This window comes from Trichosurus vulpecula, chromosome 7 (assembly GCF_011100635.1).
Source record: "Trichosurus vulpecula isolate mTriVul1 chromosome 7, mTriVul1.pri, whole genome shotgun sequence".
Classification (NCBI taxonomy): domain Eukaryota; kingdom Metazoa; phylum Chordata; class Mammalia; order Diprotodontia; family Phalangeridae; genus Trichosurus; species Trichosurus vulpecula.
Window position 1 is genome coordinate 72,853,857 of NC_050579.1, and position 16,808 is coordinate 72,870,664.

The 16,808-nt window shown below is 38.6% G+C and overlaps 1 protein-coding gene across 1 annotated transcript in view; it reads left to right on the plus strand.

Annotated features, from left to right (window-relative positions):
- Positions 1-15,893, plus strand: part of FRRS1 (ferric chelate reductase 1) — a 54,522-nt gene extending 38,629 nt beyond the window's left edge. Inside the window, exons 10-15 of the mRNA XM_036765909.1 lie at positions 131-217; positions 3,540-3,637; positions 7,830-7,888; positions 9,640-9,783; positions 15,456-15,517; positions 15,597-15,893. Of these exons, the coding sequence (XP_036621804.1) occupies positions 131-217; positions 3,540-3,637; positions 7,830-7,888; positions 9,640-9,783; positions 15,456-15,517; positions 15,597-15,689 (543 nt within the window). The 3' untranslated portion in view covers positions 15,690-15,893. The remainder of the gene's footprint in view (positions 1-130; positions 218-3,539; positions 3,638-7,829; positions 7,889-9,639; positions 9,784-15,455; positions 15,518-15,596) is intronic.
- Positions 15,894-16,808: the final 915 nt, after the last annotated feature.

A 16,808-nucleotide genomic window follows, 5' to 3' on the forward strand; every position in this document is an offset into this window, starting at 1 on the left:
TATTTTTCATTTTGGCTGTCAAATGAACTCCTACCCGCATGCATTTCCCATCCCAGGAGCTTCTTCATGGAGGAACATTATCTATTACCCCAGGAGCTCTTTTCTTACATCATCATTTTCATCCTCACAGGTGCATCGGATTCTCATGCTCAGCACTTCTGGCCTGACCACTGTTGGCTTTATACTTCCTTTCATATATAGAAAAGGCTGGAGTCACGTAAGTCAAGTCAATGTGTATTTTTTAAACACTTATTTTATGTGCCAGGCACTGTGCTTTGTGCTAGAAATACAAATACAAGTAGAAAGACAGCTCTTGTCCCGAAGGAGCTTCCATTCTAATAGGGAAGAACATACATAAAAGGAAGCTGAAGATGTGGGGGAAGGGGAGAAGGTATCCACACAACAGAAATAAATGTCCCTATAATGTAGGTCACAAATTCTGACATTTACTCTCTGGGTAACTTATAGCAAATCACTTAACTTTTCTGACTCTCAAGCTTCCTTTTCTGTAAAATGAGTATATTAATAATTGCATTACCTAAAACTCTTTGGGTTTGTGTAAGAAAAAAGAATCTGAAAACGTTAAAGTGCTATGTCAATGTGAGTTGCTATTATGATGGATGAGGATGAGGATGAATATTTTTACTTGAATAATTTAAGAATCTATACTTTTATTAATGAGGATGGTGGCCGGAGTATAGGCAGCATGATAAGGAGCCAGCCTAGACCAGTACCCATGTCACTGAGGTCACAACTCCATCAAAGTATCAAAAAGGTTTATGTAGGGGAGGTCAGAAGGTTTGAAAAGTTTCGGTATACAGAGACCAGGCAACTGTGAGGCAAGTAGGTGGATGTCATCTAGGGCGATGGAGTTCTGGGAAATGATACTCCCAATTCCTTGGCTTGTAGATCAGGAAGACAAACCATTTCCTCCCTAGCCAGGCTCCAAGAGTTTGTGTTGCGATTTAACTAAAAGGATGTCCTATTAGTAACAGGTCTTACTTGAGGCAATGAGTTCCCCCATTATATTCCTGTTCTAAACAATAAAAGCCAAGGGTTGGGTTACTTTACTTGACTGTTACCTCCTCTCCCAGGCATTTATTGTTTTTAGGGTGGTGATTCATTATAAAGAAGAATCTTGTGATTACTTTGGCTTTAAGGACAAACACAATGAATAGTTTATAAGCCTGTTATGCTAAGCATGATTGAAAGTCAGCCATAGTGTGCAGCTATGAATTCATACGAAAGGTGGCATAGAAGTTTTATAGTACAAAAATGTTTGCCTGCAAAAGCCTCCTTCTAGCGTGTCTCTGGCATATGGTCATCTAAAGCAGGGTGATTTGGAAACTAAATTTAGAGGATATTGACACTGTGTGCAGTCATTCAGCAGTACAGACATATGTAGCTACAGCAGATGTTAGTAGCTAGTTAGCAAGTACAAGTAGAATAATTAGTGTTTTAGCTTGCTCCTACCTGAACCCAGCCACTAGTCTCTGGCACCAAACCTTGAGTTGTTTTCTCTCCATCCATTGGCTTGAGCACTCATTGTCTCTCCCTCCTGCCCCTACCACCTTGTTGGATACCTGGGATAAGTTTTCTAGTTTCATTTAACTACTTCACTTCACAATTAGCTTTTGCAAAGGGACATTAACTATGAAGATATGCCAACCACAAACATTTCCCCCAAGACCTCAAAGGACCCACCCTTAATTCAGTTACTACAGAACATTGGTGCCACCAAATTCATATCCTGATGAGGCCTGACTAGAAGACGAGTCCTTGTCTGACGTTTTGGGGGTCTCGTCAAGATGTAATTCCTGAAGGTCACTCCTTGCTCCTTGGGTAACTGATTTCTATGCTGGCTGCAAACCCAGACTCTGAAGCATCCTCTTGACTAAGGTTAGAGGCTCCAACCCAGGAGTGTGCTGGTGAATGTTTAACCACCAAGATCTTTGGAAAAAAAAGATGCACACAGATACAATTTTAAGCTTAATCTGCATTATTGAAACTTTCTTAAGTCTAGGCAATCAACAAGAGTATATCTTAAGTCTAGGCAATCAATAAGCAATAAATCAAACTCACACTGAAAATTTAACAATCGACTATTGATTGTAAGCTTGTCAGAGCTGGCTTTAGCATGTCCTTCTTTACCACCTTCAGCTAGCACAGAAGGCCAAGGCCCAAAGTCCTTTCACAGGTCCACATGGACTCAAAAAGGAGATGGCCCTGAGATGTCTCCCTTAAAGCAATGTCTCTCACCAGATCTTGGGAGGGAAAGAATTATCTAGAAACCCTGAGAGCACTGAGGTAAAGAACCTGAGGTGAAGAGACTTCTTGAAGACACCTCTAATGCAAGCTATATAATCAATCAAAAAAGGCTCCTCCTAACCACATGGTTGGTAGATCAGAACAAATTAAAGAATGACTGTCCAGTCTCTCCAAGGCATTCCTATTCCCAATCGTGGCAACTCTACTGGAAACAAGCTCCTCAACCTCTGAATGTGGGGAATTTGCATCAGCAGAACAAGTTGTTGGGGTTTGTGCATTTACCAGACCTCCATTATTATATTAAAACAGGAAGCTGCCATATAGACAAACTTATTCTTTCTTCTCATGTAGTAGCCTCCTCAACAGTGGCTTTGCACTGCTGTTCTGGGGGCTCTGTTTCCCCTCTCCCCTGCCTCTGCAGTGGTATTTGTCTACCCCTCAACTCACTGGTTCTTTATTCAGCTTTCCCCACATGTGGTTTGTGGTCTGTGTGCCAAGCACAAAAATTCCTAGTTACAACTCTGCATACTATAGTTTGGTTGATTAATGATGGATTCGAAAGAATGCTGACTATGGAGTCAGAGGACCTGGGTTCAAGCCAAAGGTGGGAGAGATGAGACTTGAACTCAGGTCTTCTAGCCCTTTTCATTATGACCCGCTATCTCTCACTTCAATAAGTTGACTTCAGAAGAGTCAGTGAGAACAAACCACACGATACAACACCTCAAGTATTATTTCTCCATCTCAATGTGTCCATGTCTGGTATATAGTAAGTACTTAAAAATGCTATTCATTCATTCATTCTTAAGTCAGAGATGCTCTGTTAAGCCTTAGTTTAAGGTTTCAAATGAAGTCATGTGGCAACCTGTTATAGTCTATCAGTCCGAGTTTTTGAGTAAACAGACCCCAAATCAATCAAACGTAGATGTAACTATATAGCATTGCAGCTGCTTGGACAAGCTCACTTGTTCTTGAAAAGTGAGATCAGACTCTGGATCAGAGGTTAATTCTAAGAAGGGGGTTGTAGAGGCAAATACCAGCACAAAGACAAGTGAGAAAGGAGAATAGCCTGGTGCCAGTGTGCTTTTTGGGAATTTATTTTGTAGGAATCTTGGGGTAATTTACAAAGGGCACATTGAAATATTAGGGGAGGATATTTTTATGTTAAAATGCATGCAGATACCCTCACAGTGACTCATGAATTTTTTTCCTTTGGATTTTAATTGCAAGAGGACATAGTGGCACTGTACTCATGATGGCTTTTTGTTTAGGAAGCAGGTTATCATCCATACCTTGGCTGTATAGTGATGATATTAGCAGTTCTTCAGCCGCTTCTAGCAGTTTTCAGGCCCCCATCACATGATCCAAGGTATGATGTTTCCATTTACTCTTTTCTGACTGTGAAGGTCACTAGCTAGCAAAGTACTTTTAAAAAATAATTCTCTTTTTGGTCATTATAATTACACATCACTCAGTGTTGTTTTATTGTATTTTTTATGTATATTGTTGAAGTCAAATATATTATTTTCCTGGCTCCGTTTATTTCATTCTAAATCCTTTCATGACATTATTTTTTTATGGGAATATTTTTTTATTTAATATTTTTAGTTTTCAGCATTGATTTCCACAAGATTTTGAATTACAAATTTTCTCCCCATTTCTACCCTCCCTCCATTCCAAGATGACATATATTCTGATTGCCCCGTTCCCCAGTCAGCCCTCCCTTCTGTCACCCCTTTACCCCCCATCCCCGTTTCCCTTACTTTCTTGTAGGGCAAGATAAATTTCTATGCCCCATTGCCTGTATATCTTATTTCTCAGTTACATGCAAAAACAACTTTTTTTTGGAACATCTGCTTTTAAAACTTTGAGTTCCAAATTCTCTCCCTTCTTCCCTTCCCACCCACTGTTGCTAGGAAGGCAAGCAATTCAACATAGGTCACGTGTGTATCATTATGTAAAACCCTTCCACAGTACTCATGTTGTCAAAGACTAACTATATTTTGCTCCCTCCTATCCAGTCCACCTTTATTCAATTTTCTCCCTTGACCCTGTCCCTTTTTGAAAGTGTTTGCTTTTGATTACCTCCTCCCCCTATCTGGCCTCCCTTCTATTGTCCCCCCTTTTTTATCTCCTTCCTCCTTCTTTCCAGTGGGGTAAGATAGCCAACTGAGTGTGTATGTTATTCCCTCCTCAAGTCAAATCCAATGAGAGTAAGAGTCACTCATTCCCCTCACCTGCCCCCTCTTCGCTTTCTACAGAACTGCTTTTTCTTGCCACTTTTATGTGAGATAATTTACCCCATTCTCTCTCTCCCTTTCTCCCTCTCTCAGTATATTCCTCTCTCGTCCCTTAATTTGATTTTTTTTTTTAGATATCATCCCTTCATATTCAACTCACCTTGTGCCCTCTGTCTATATATATATATATATATGTATATATATATATACACACACATATATATACATACACACACACACATATATATATATATATGTATATTCCCTTCAGCTACCCTAATATTGAGGTCTCATGAATTATATACATCATCTTTCCATGTAGGAAGGTAAACAAAACAGTTCCACTTTAGTAAGTCCCTTATGATTTCTCTTTCTTGTTTTCCTTTTCATGCTTCTCTTGATTCTTGTGTTTGAAAGTCAAATTTTCTATTCAGCTCTGGTCTTTTCACTGAGAAAGCTTGAAAGTCCTCTATTTTATTGAAAATCCATATTTTGCCTTGGAGCATGATACTCAGTTTTGCTGGGTAGGTGATTCTTGGTTTTAATCCTAGCTCCATTGACCTCTGATATATCATATTCTAAGCCTTTCTGTCCCTTAATGTAGAAGCTGCCAGATCTTGTGTTATCCTGATTGTGTCTCCACAATACTCAAATTATTTCTTTCTGGCTGCTTGCAGTATTTTCTCCTTGGTCTGGGAACTCTGGAATTTGGCGACATATTCCTAGGAGTTTTCTTTTTGGGATCTTTTTCAGGAAGCAATTGGTGCATTCTTTCAATTTCTATTTTGCCCTGTGGCTCTAGAATATCAGGGCAGTTCTCCTTGATAATTTCTTGAAAGATGATATCTAGGCTCTTGTTTTGATCATGGCTTTCAGGTAGTCTAGTAATTTTTAAATTATCTCTCCTGGATCTATTTTCCAGGTCAGTGGTTTTTCCAATGAGATATTTCACATTATCTTCTACTTTTTCATTCCTTTGGTTCTGTTTTATAATATCTTGATTTCTCATAAAGTCACTAGCTTCCACTTGCTCCAATCTAATTTTTAAGGTAGTATTTTCTTCAGTGATCTTTTGGACCTCCTTTTCCATTTGGCTAATTCTGCCTTTCAAGGCATTCTTCTCCTCATTGGCCTTTTGGAGCTCTTTTGCCATTTGAGTTAGTCTATTTTTTTAAGGTGTTGTTTTCTTCAGTATTTTTTTGGGTCTCCTTTAGCAAGTCATTGACTTGTTTTTCATGATTTTCCCACATCCTTCTCATTTCTCTTCCCAATTTTTCCTCTACTTCTCTAACTTGCTTTTTCAAATCCTTTTTGAGCTTTTCCATGGCCTGAGACCAGTTCGTGTTTTTCTTGGAGGCTTTTGATGTAGGGTCTTTGACTTTGTTGACTTCTTCTGGCTGTATGTTTTGGTCTTCTTTGTCACCAAAAAATATTCCAAAGTCTGAGTTTGAGTCTGAGTCCATTTTCACTGCCTGGCCACTTTCCCAGCCAACTACTTGACCCTTGAGTTTTTCACTGGGGTATGACTGCTTGTAGAGTAGAGAGTACTTTGTTCCAAGCTTGAGGGGCTGCACTGCTATTTTCAGAGCTACTTCTACACAGCAAACTCTGCCACACCAGTGCTCCTTCTCCCCCCAAAACCGCCAACTAGGATTGCAGCCCAGATCCAGGCAGGGCAAAGCAGGCTCTGAACTCCTGCTCTGATCCTCCACTTAATTCCTCCCACCAGGTGGGCCTGGGGCCAGAAGCAACTGCAGCTGTAGCTCTGGAAGCAGCTGCAGAGATGCACCACCTCCGCCACCCCTGGGGATGGTGACCCACCACGAACTCCTTTCACTCTGTCCCAGAAACTTTTCCCACTAAGCTTTTCTGTTGTCTTTGGCGTTTGTGGGTTGAGAAGTCTGGTAACTGCCACAGCTCACTGATTCAGGGCACTATGCCTGTTCCACCCGGCTCCTGGTCTGGTTGGTCCTGTCACCGCTCATGCTGGGCTCTGCTCTGCTCCCAGCTCCATGGGATTGACACTTCCCAGCAACCATCCAGGCTCTCCTGGGCTGGAGTCCTGCTTCTCTGTGCTGTTTTGTGGGTTCTGCAGCTCTAGAATTTGTTCAGAGCCATTTTTATAGGTGTTTGGCGGGACCTGGGGGGGAGCTTAAGCCAGTCCCTGCTTTCTAGCTGCCATCTTGGCTCTGCCCCCAAAAAATAATTCTTAAAAACTATTAAACATTGACACAACCAAGGAAACTTGCATTGTACCTATTTACATGAAAATTAGTTGATTCTAATACAGAAGGTATTATAATTATTCATCTACTCCTCAATTCTCTTCTGTTTTGTCTCTTACCTGGCATCATTTATGGGCATTCTGTTCTTTTACTTTTCATTTTTTCTCACTTTGTGTTATTTCAGAAAGATCTTTCCATATTTCTTTGTATTTGAAGCAGCTAGGTGCCAGTGGTTAGAGTGATGAGTGGAGAGTCAGAAAGATCAGCATTCAGATCCTGCCTCAATCAACCAATAAACATTTTTTCGTGTTATTTAAACTTGTCCTATAATTGTTGTAACTTTTGACAATAAGACAGGTGAGGTTTATTTCATAGAATTTGCTCCCAAGACTTAAACTTGCTGGGACCCCAGTGACTATTAAGATTCAGTTTCCAGAACTAAAACAGATCACATCAATCAACATTTTAAAAAATACCTACTATGTGATAAGCACTGTGCTAAGTGCTGGGGTCACAAAAAGAAGGCAAAGAAGGTCCCTGCCCCCAAGGAGCTTGCAATCAAATGGGGTAGACTATATGCCTGAGACACGATGTAGAGGCATGACCCTTCTATGAGACAAATTTTCTTCCTCTGTAAAGTGATTAGTTTGTACTTGATGGTTTCTAAGGTCCCTTTTACTTCTAAATCTATGATCATATGATACATTATAATATTCCATTACATTAAGTAGCATGATTTATTTAATCATTCTCTTAACAATGGAGATTGAGGTTGCTTTCTTTTTTTATAATTACAAGTGATGCTATAAAAATCTTTGCTACCTTTTACAGTCATTTTAGGAATATGTTCGCAACAATGGAATTATTGGGTAGATAGTAAATTTCTTTTTTTTTTTTAATGAGGGTGACTTTGCGGTTTATAAAATTCAGCAGCAAATTTGATCTACCTCAGAACTTTTTAAGAACTAGAGTCTTTAGATATTGAAGAGATTTTAGATATTAAATTCCTAGATATATGGAAAATTTGCACTGTTTTTTTCCTAAATTTAATTGTAGTTACATAATTTTTAAGACTGTAGGCTCTTTCTTTTGCTAGACGGCAGATATTTAACTGGACTCATTGGGGGACTGGTACTGCTGCTAGGATAATAGCAGGTAAGTAATTACGATGCCCTTTGTCATTGTTAATTGCTGATTGTTTTTAATACCAAATTGCAAGTTGGCTTAAGTGATTTGTGGATGCATTAGTAATTGAAATAATTGACTGTTAAGGAGAAAGTAACACTGAAATCCAGAAAGAACTTAATTAAGATGGCTATTAGGTTCTTCCCACCCCCAGCCAAAAATGATTCCTTGCTCCTGTGAACTCCAATAGAACTTACTTGTTTAATTCATTAATTTACATACACTACTTTATATTATGTTATATTAATTTACGAACATAGCAACTTCCCCTCTGCTCAGTCATAAACTCCTTAGGGGTAGGGACCGTGTTTTACTCATCTTTGAATCTCCCACGGTGTCATTTATTCTTTTATTAAGCCCTTAATACGTGTAGAGAAACATGCTGAGTTGTTGGGGGAGAAGTTTGGCTAAGACATGGTCCTTGCTCGTGTGGAAGTGTCTTGTAAAGCCTATGGGCCCCCTCTCAGAAGGTTTTTAAATGCATAAAACAAAATACATGGGATTAAAAAGGAGTCTAGTTATAATAGTTATCAAAATATTAAAAAAATTTATAGACCTCCCCTGAAATCCATCTATGGACCATCTGTGGGTCAATCTGCTCTAAAATCTCTCCCTACTTTCCCCAGGTTCTTTCCAGTGTGCTTATAGATTTTAGGCCAGGGCTTCCCTAAGGTCAGATGTATTCAAAATATTCCATTTTGAAGTTCTATGTTGTTAATTTTCAGTAGAATAACTGCTACCACACTCTATTTGTAGTTTTCAAGTTCTCAGTAGGTAGGGGTATTTGGCCCCCAGTGCTTTTTCTCATCCAGTAGAAGTATGAGGAGCCTGTGGGGGAGGGGGGAGAGGTGTCATGATAGGTATCTTCAAGCATTTACAGAGTTGTCACATGTAGGAGGGATTACACTGCTATTTTTTGATTCTAGAGGATCTGGAACTAGGATCTGGAAGTTGTAAAGACACAAATTTAGTCTAAACATGAGGAGAAACTTACTAACAAATAGAACTATCCCAAAGTCTAGTGTATTCCCTGGGGACATTACTGGTTCCTCCTGGCAGGAAGTCTTTAAGCAGAGGACTGATGACCACTTGTTAGACATGTTGTAGTGAGGATTCTTTTTCTTTTTTCTTTGTTTTTGTGTGTGTATGGGTTGAACTAATTCTTTGTAATTTTGTGGTTCCATGCCCTAAGCTCAGCAACTTGTGCTTAAATAACTTTCTCAGTCCTACACCAGAAAAATCTGAAGATCTCGAGGAAATGAATAGCTCCCTCTTATGGAAAGGTGGGGAACCTGCATTTTAGGGGAAATTATAAGAACCCCTCACAATTGAGTACAGATTGAACAGGGCCATGTCATAGGCATAGACCCATTTATGGTCATGTGAGCTTGAATACTGATCCAAATTTCTGTTTATATATTCCTCACTGTGTCTGAGTCCTGTGACCTGAGCAGGACACTTAATTTTCCAGTGTTCTAGGCAGTTCTCTAAGACCATAAGTTACAGAAATGGTGCCGACTTATATTGGTAAAGACAATTTTCTATACCATTGAGATCATAGGACTAGCCCCCATCCCTTTATACTGCATTTGTTTGTTTAATTTTGTGACAACTTTGATGTATTAAATTCTGAACAAAAACAATTAGGTAGATACTTAAAAAGAACAGATTTTTCTAACAACACTTTAATATTGTCAAACTATTTTTTGTTTTCTACTTAGTGGCAGCAATATTCCTGGGCATGGACTTACCAGGACTCAATCTACCCTCTCCAGGGAAAACTTATACAATGATTGCATTTGTAGCTTGGCATGTTGGTGCTGAGATTCTTCTTGAGATACATGCCTATCAGCTCACGCGCAAAGGTAAAACAATATTTAAGCACTTGAAAATCTGGTGATTTTCCATAGTTTGTGGAGATTTTTTTTTTTGCAGGAAACTTTGGGATAGAGATCCATCAATGTCCTTCTCCTGATGGTACAAACCTTAGTATTGTCCCCATTTTCTCAACCCTTTAAGGAAAGTCATACCTTTCTAACTAGTGATAGAATTTATGTTAGAATTTCAGCTAACTATATTTGAGGATATGATTAATTAAATTATTTAAACTAGAGTTAGTGAATAAAACACAATGGAAAGGCAACATTGTCTAGGGGACAGAGTGCTAAACTTGGAGAAGAGAAGAACTGTATTCAAATCCTGCTTCTGATACTGTGTGATTAGGGGGGAGTCACTTGGTGTCTTTGAGCCTTAGATAATTCTAAGAGACTATGTTATAGATGGGTTGTTGTCTCTTTTGGTGGAAAGAACTTCCACACCAGTGAAATCACAGGTCCTTGATGTATTGATTTATGTAGTGAGGAAATCTGAACAAGCTTTTGGGAATAGAGAACAGAGTACACTTCTGTGTGCTCTTGCTGTGACTTAGCTCTGAGTGCGAAAAGGCGGAAATGTTGGGATTTTTAAAAATTAGAACAGGAGAATTAATACAATCCATTTGGTAGACAAAGGGTTTGGATGAACTCAGTGAAGTGCTTTTTAATCATCGGGCATGGGTTGTTGTAGTGCCTTCCAAACCCTAAGATTCAGCTATTTTATGAAGGCCTGTTATTGATGAGGTGCTATGTCATGTTGACATGGAAAAACATCCACAATAATTTCCCATGAAACTTCAAGCTATCTGCTGCATTTGCCACTCAGTAGTATTGAATAGTGGGTGTCTTAGTTCTCATCATCATCATCGCCATCATCGCCATCATCACCACTGTCACCATTATCCTCTCTACCCCTTATGCTGAAACGTGGTCTCTGCACTTTTGTGAAATATTTTTGTCTTTTCTTTTTCACTGTAGGTATTTTTCATCATCTCCCCATCTCTAGAATGCAATGCTCTCATATCCTCTCTAGCTAGAATTACACATTCTGGTTCATCAGCCAGGTCTTCCTTACCTACAGACAGGACTACAGGAAACTTTATTTTCCTATTCCTGTAGAAATAGAACTGTATTGTGTCCTATTCCCTCAGGACTTTATTCTCCATCTTCTGACAGCTAATTAGTCTATCCAATACAAGCTAACGTGAGAGTGAATCTTGGACAAGACATTTACCACTCTGAACTTCAGTTTCCTCATCTGTAGAAAGGAAGATTAGACTAGATAACATCTAAGTTCTCTTTTCACCCTATACCTATGATGATTTTATCCTGTAGGGGTGCCAGCGTAACCTTCTCAGGTAAATATAGTTTCACTTTAATGAATTATATGAGATAATTCATCATCCTAAAGGAGTAATTCCAATTCTAGGAATCTAAGGTTAAGGGATTTATTTGGGGGCCAATAGGTCTTTCATTGTCCCCCAAATTATATAAATACTCCCTGGTTTACTCGACATAAATTAGACCAGTCATGCCAGCCCCCAAAAGTGGCCTGAAAGTATGTTTGGTGCCAAGAAATCCAGAGCTACTTCAAGGGGAGGAGAGATTGTTGGAGGCTGCCTAACATTCTGGGGGTTAGGCTGTTTCTTAGTCTAGAGACTTCTACTTGGGGGATAGATTGTGACATCTTGTCTTGACTTGATATGATTTCAGTTATCATGATTATGCCTAGGGACTCTTGAAAACTGTGCTATGATTTTGGCTGTACGTATGTTGGGTACATGGAGCAGTATGGGTGGCATTTAGGTACTGGAGAGCGAATGTTGTGCAGTTTTGACCATTGACAGGACTGTAAGTAAATTGTGATGATAGCTTTTCTATTGTTGGCTGATATAAAGCCTATTTAAAATACTTCTTCAACTATTCATAGTTTTTGTAGCGTTTAATGCCCTTTGCATCAGTACATAGCATGGCCTCTCTATGCCTTAGTAGGTAGTTTCTTGAATTGGTGTGGCTGAAAGTTAGCACTGTGGCCAATTTTCTGATGAAGAAGCTCTTCAATTAATTAATCAATCAATCAATCAATTAATTAATTTTATTCATCAGATTATGATAATGATTATTCATATATTATTTATCATTATGTATATATTCATATATAAATTTCATATATATTCATATATAGGAATATATATTTCATATCTATTCATATATCTATTCATATATTATTCATCATTATTTATTCATAATTAATTAATTCATTTATTCATCAGACACTTGTTAGATGTCTATTATTTGCCCTTAAGGAGCTTATATTTCTACTGTAGGGAGAGGGGGAGGAACAACATGTGGAGAGATAAGCAAATACAAAGAATGCAAGCAAATACAAATAATTTTGGGGCAAGGGAAGGGAAGAGCACCAGCAGCTAGGGGGAATCAATAAACTCTCAAAAGCAGGATCCGTTACATTTTTGTCTTTGTATCTCCAGCATCTAGCGCACACAATGCCTGACACATAGTAGACACTTACTATATGCTTGTTGATTAATAAGAAGGCAGCTAGATGCTGCAATGGATAGAATGCTGGGCCTGTAGGCAGGAATACCTGAGTTCAAATCCAGCCTCAGACACTTATTAGCTGTGTGACTCTAGGCAAGCCACTTAACCTCTGTTTCCTCAGTTTCCTCATCTATAAAATAGGGATAATAAAGGCATTTCTCAGGGTTGTTGTGAGGTTGAAATGAGATATTTTAAGAGCATTTTGCAAATCTTAGAGTGCTATGTAAGTGCTAGCTGTATTAGTATTATTACTCCTACTCCTATTACTGCCACCATTACTGATTGATAGGCTTTACAGAAGTGGTAGCACTTGAGGGGAGCCTTGAGGGAATCGAAGATGTTCAAAAAGGCAGAGGTAATGAAGGAATACATATATTCCAAACATGGGGGTCTATGCAAAGCTATGGGGGATAAGAGAGGAATTACCTTATATAGAGTATAACAAGTGGGTCAGTTTGGTGGGAATTTAGAATGCTTGAAGCAAAATAATGTGAACTAAGCCTGGAAAGTAGACTTGGGTGCAGTTATGAAGGAGAGGCTATATTTTATCTTAGAGGTAAGAGGGAGCCATTGGAGTTCTGAATAGAGGAAAATCAGTAGGATCACTGATTTTCTTATTTTTACAAACATTTTATATTAGAATTGTTTTGTTAAAAATACTATTTGATAGTATTTAATTGCAATGTATCTGGTCCTTGATTTTTTTCTATTTGGAGTTCATAATTTATGGTTTGTTCAATTTCCTTTTCTGAGCTTGAATCATTTAAATTCTCTATTTCTTTTCCTGTTAATTTGAGTATTTTATATTTTTGTTAACATTCATCTATTTAATTTACCATTTTTATTGGCATATAAGCAAAAGAGTTTCTAATGTTTTCTTTTATGGTCAGATCTATGCTCTGGAAATATCAAGTTTGCCAGTTTTATGGAGAATGGATTAAAGAGGGGAGGAGACCAGAGAGAATGAGTTTAGCTTAGGCTGGGCCTTGGACCACAGGCCTCTACTTCTGACCTTCCAAGGTTCCTGAGACCTTCCAGAGCTTGTGCTTTGCTAGTATAAGAGTATAAAAGCAGAGCTTTAAAGAAGACAAAGTCACGATGATGAAACATTAAAGGAGCATTTAATGGAAACTGTTTAAAATATATCCATATGATTTGGAATTGATGGAAATTTGATGGAAACTTCAGAGAAATGAATAAAAAAGCTTTATTAAGCATTTGCTAAGTGCCAGGCACTATGATACGAGTTGGGGATACAAATAAAAGTGAGCAAAATAGTCCCTAACCTCAAGAAGCTTACATCCTACTAGGGGAAGACAACACATAAAGAGGAACTGAAAAAGGCTTGAGTGGAAATCCACTACTGGCTTAGTAGTATACAGGGTATCCCTAAAGTCTGGACACATAGGCAAAAATGCATATTTTCAAGACATGAAATGAATGAAATTTTCAACAACATTTTATTTAATTGAAATATTAACAGACTTTAGCCCCCTTGACTTCTTTTTCTGGGGTATGCTAAAGGAGAAGGTGTACTCAATGAAAATCAACACACTTGATTGAATACATAAAGAGTGAATGTGCTAAAATTGAGGGCAATGTGGAGTTATTGCATTGAGTTCACATGAATCTCGCAAAGCGCATCAACCTTTGCATCACAAAAGATGGAAATCATATTGAAGATGTTATTTATTAATATTCCAATTAAATAAAATGTTGTTGAAAATTTCATTCATTTCATTTCTTGAAAGCATGCATTTTCTATGTGTCCAGACTTTAGGAATACTCTGTAGTTTGAAGCTGGTGGCTGAGAACTGGGCTTGATAAGATGAAACCTTTTTTTTTTTGGCCTCAGTTTCCTCATCTGCAAAATGGGGATAATAATGGCACCCTCCTAGGTTGTCATGAGGTTAAAATGAAATATTTTAAAAGCACTTTCCAAACATTAAAGCACTATATAAGTGCTAGCTACTGTTGTTATTTGTTACTAGAACCCGGGGGTAGAGTACAAATTTATAATAAGCTGCTATGGACATGTTGATTTTGAGATGCCTATTGTGGGTACATCTAGCTTGAGATGTCCAAAAGGTGATGGATGACTAGAGCTCAGAGAGAGTAAAATATGGGAATTATATGCGTTAAGACTGTAATTGAATTCCTGGGAGCTGATGAGTACATTAGATGAGAGAAGATAAAGGGAAAAGAGAAAAGGGCCTGGGACAGAACCTAGGATTAGTTGGCATGACATGGATGGAGAATCAACAGAAGTGACTGAGAAAGTGTTCAGACAGGTAGGGAAAGAGCAAAGAGAGAGCAGTATAACAAAAACCTAGAGAGTAACCGGCAGTAGAAGGTAATCAATAGTGCCAAATCCCATGGAAAGGTCACAAGGGATCAGGATTGAGAAAAGGCCATTAGATTTTGCAATTAAGAGATCACTGGTAACTTTGAAGAGAGTTGTTTCAGTTGAGTGATGAAATTGGGAGCCTGAATACAGAAAGATTAGAAGAGAGTGAGAGGTGAGAAAATGGTGGCATGTGTGTCAGTGTGTCCCTCCAGGAGTTTAGCCAAGGAAAGGACGAGGGATATGGGATGGTACCAAGTGGGAATGGTAGGATCAAATGTTGGTTTTTAAGGATGGGGGAGACCTGGGTATTTTTGTGTAGGTAGCAGCTGATGATGCTGTATTCTGAGTTTCCAGGAGTCTTATTTCATAGCAGGCAAGAGTAGGAGGAGCTATGGCTTGGGGAGTCAGAGCCTGGTCAGGAGGCAAGAGGTGGCAATGCCAGGTGTACCTCATGCTAGAGAAGACCCTGTGGTGGTATCTTGCCCTTAACTTAAGAATGAAACACTTAAGAACGCCTGGGGTAGAGGGAGTGATAGAAGCCAGGAGTTGCTTTGTCTAGAGAAGTCTTGTCACAAGACAGGCCGCCTGGACAGTTACTGGAGAAGACTTTGGGCCAGTAGGGTAATGGAAGTCAAGAGGGAGGATTAGATGAATGCTTATCAATCAGAAGCTCAAGATCTCAGAGCTGGAATGGTGAGGAAAAGTGGAAGAGGAAATGTTGTTAAATCTCTTGATAAAATCTTATTGGTTTTGACAGTTGAAATATTGGAAGATGATAGAATTCAGATTCTTCAGTCATTTACAACAGCTGAGGCAGAGGTGAGTCTCTTTAGTCTTCATATAAGATCATCTCAGAAGTGGCGTGTACTTTGCTGAAATATATCCATTTTTCTTTCAGGGCCATGCATTTAAAAAGGTGGTGTTAGTTATCTATTTTTGTGGAAATGTAGCTTTTCTCTTTATATTCCTATCTACAATTGGCCGGCAGTGATCTAGTTTCCAACAGTGCGTGAATGAAGGCAAACAGAACCTTGGACTTGAGTGATGAGGAGATGATGAAACTCAAAGCCTGTATTAACTGCCTCCGATTGTTTCCTGAAATTTTGGCTTGGAAGATGAGTGTCATGTTTATTAAGGGATTCTGAGCCAGGATCACTGAAAATAAACTTTCAATAAAGGTTGTCTGGATAATAAACATGTCAAGTTCTTCATGTGCAGTTCTCTAACTTCAACGAAGGTTATACCTTGAGGAACTGGTCCTCAAATTTTCTCCTATGAAGTATAGTAAAAACAAACCAAAACAAATTGGCAAAGAACTTTTAGTGCCCACTCTATCATAAACAAAATCAAAATCCATACTCTTCACTTTTGGAGGAAAAGGATTTCTATTGAAAAAGGTAAGTTCCTAATGGCAAATATTCTATAGTTAAAACAAAAAGAAATCTATGGTTTTTCATTAATTCATCCTAATAGTCTCTTTAGCTTCTCTTAAAATGGGAAGCTACATGGTTCTTACAAGAGTTTTGAATATAACCCATCTTCTATGCTGCTTGTCTTTACTTCTGTGGTAAAATGGAGTCAAGGTAAAGGAAAAAAATCATGGGTTTCATTTAAAGCCCCGTCTGACAAGCATTCTGTGCCCTTGTGCAGAACTCTCTGGCCCATCAAGTTTCTTCATCTGCTGGTCTAACTGAATCCTTTAAAGAGCCTCAGGACTAGAACAGAAACACTGAATCATCTCTTTCCCATTCTCCTTGTTTTAACTATAGCCTGTGACTCTTATTAAGGTGATGAAGACAAAACTCACTCGGGCAAATTAAATCAAAAGAACACTTGTGCAAATATATGTCTAGCATATTTCTTTCCACTCCGGAATTTTAAAAAGATTAAAAAAATCGTATTGCCTCAGAAATTTTAAAAACTTGTGAATTGAAGCAGAAAATGCCATTATTTAAGTTAATGCTTTTTGTTTGTTTTGTTTTTAATCGGTTGTCCCTTCCAGTGGTGTTTGGGCAGGTTCTACTGTTGCCATCATGACCTCTAGCCATTGGGTGGTGCTCTAAAACCATAGTCCTAGATCTTTCTTGTTGCGGTGCCCAGTGATTCAGAC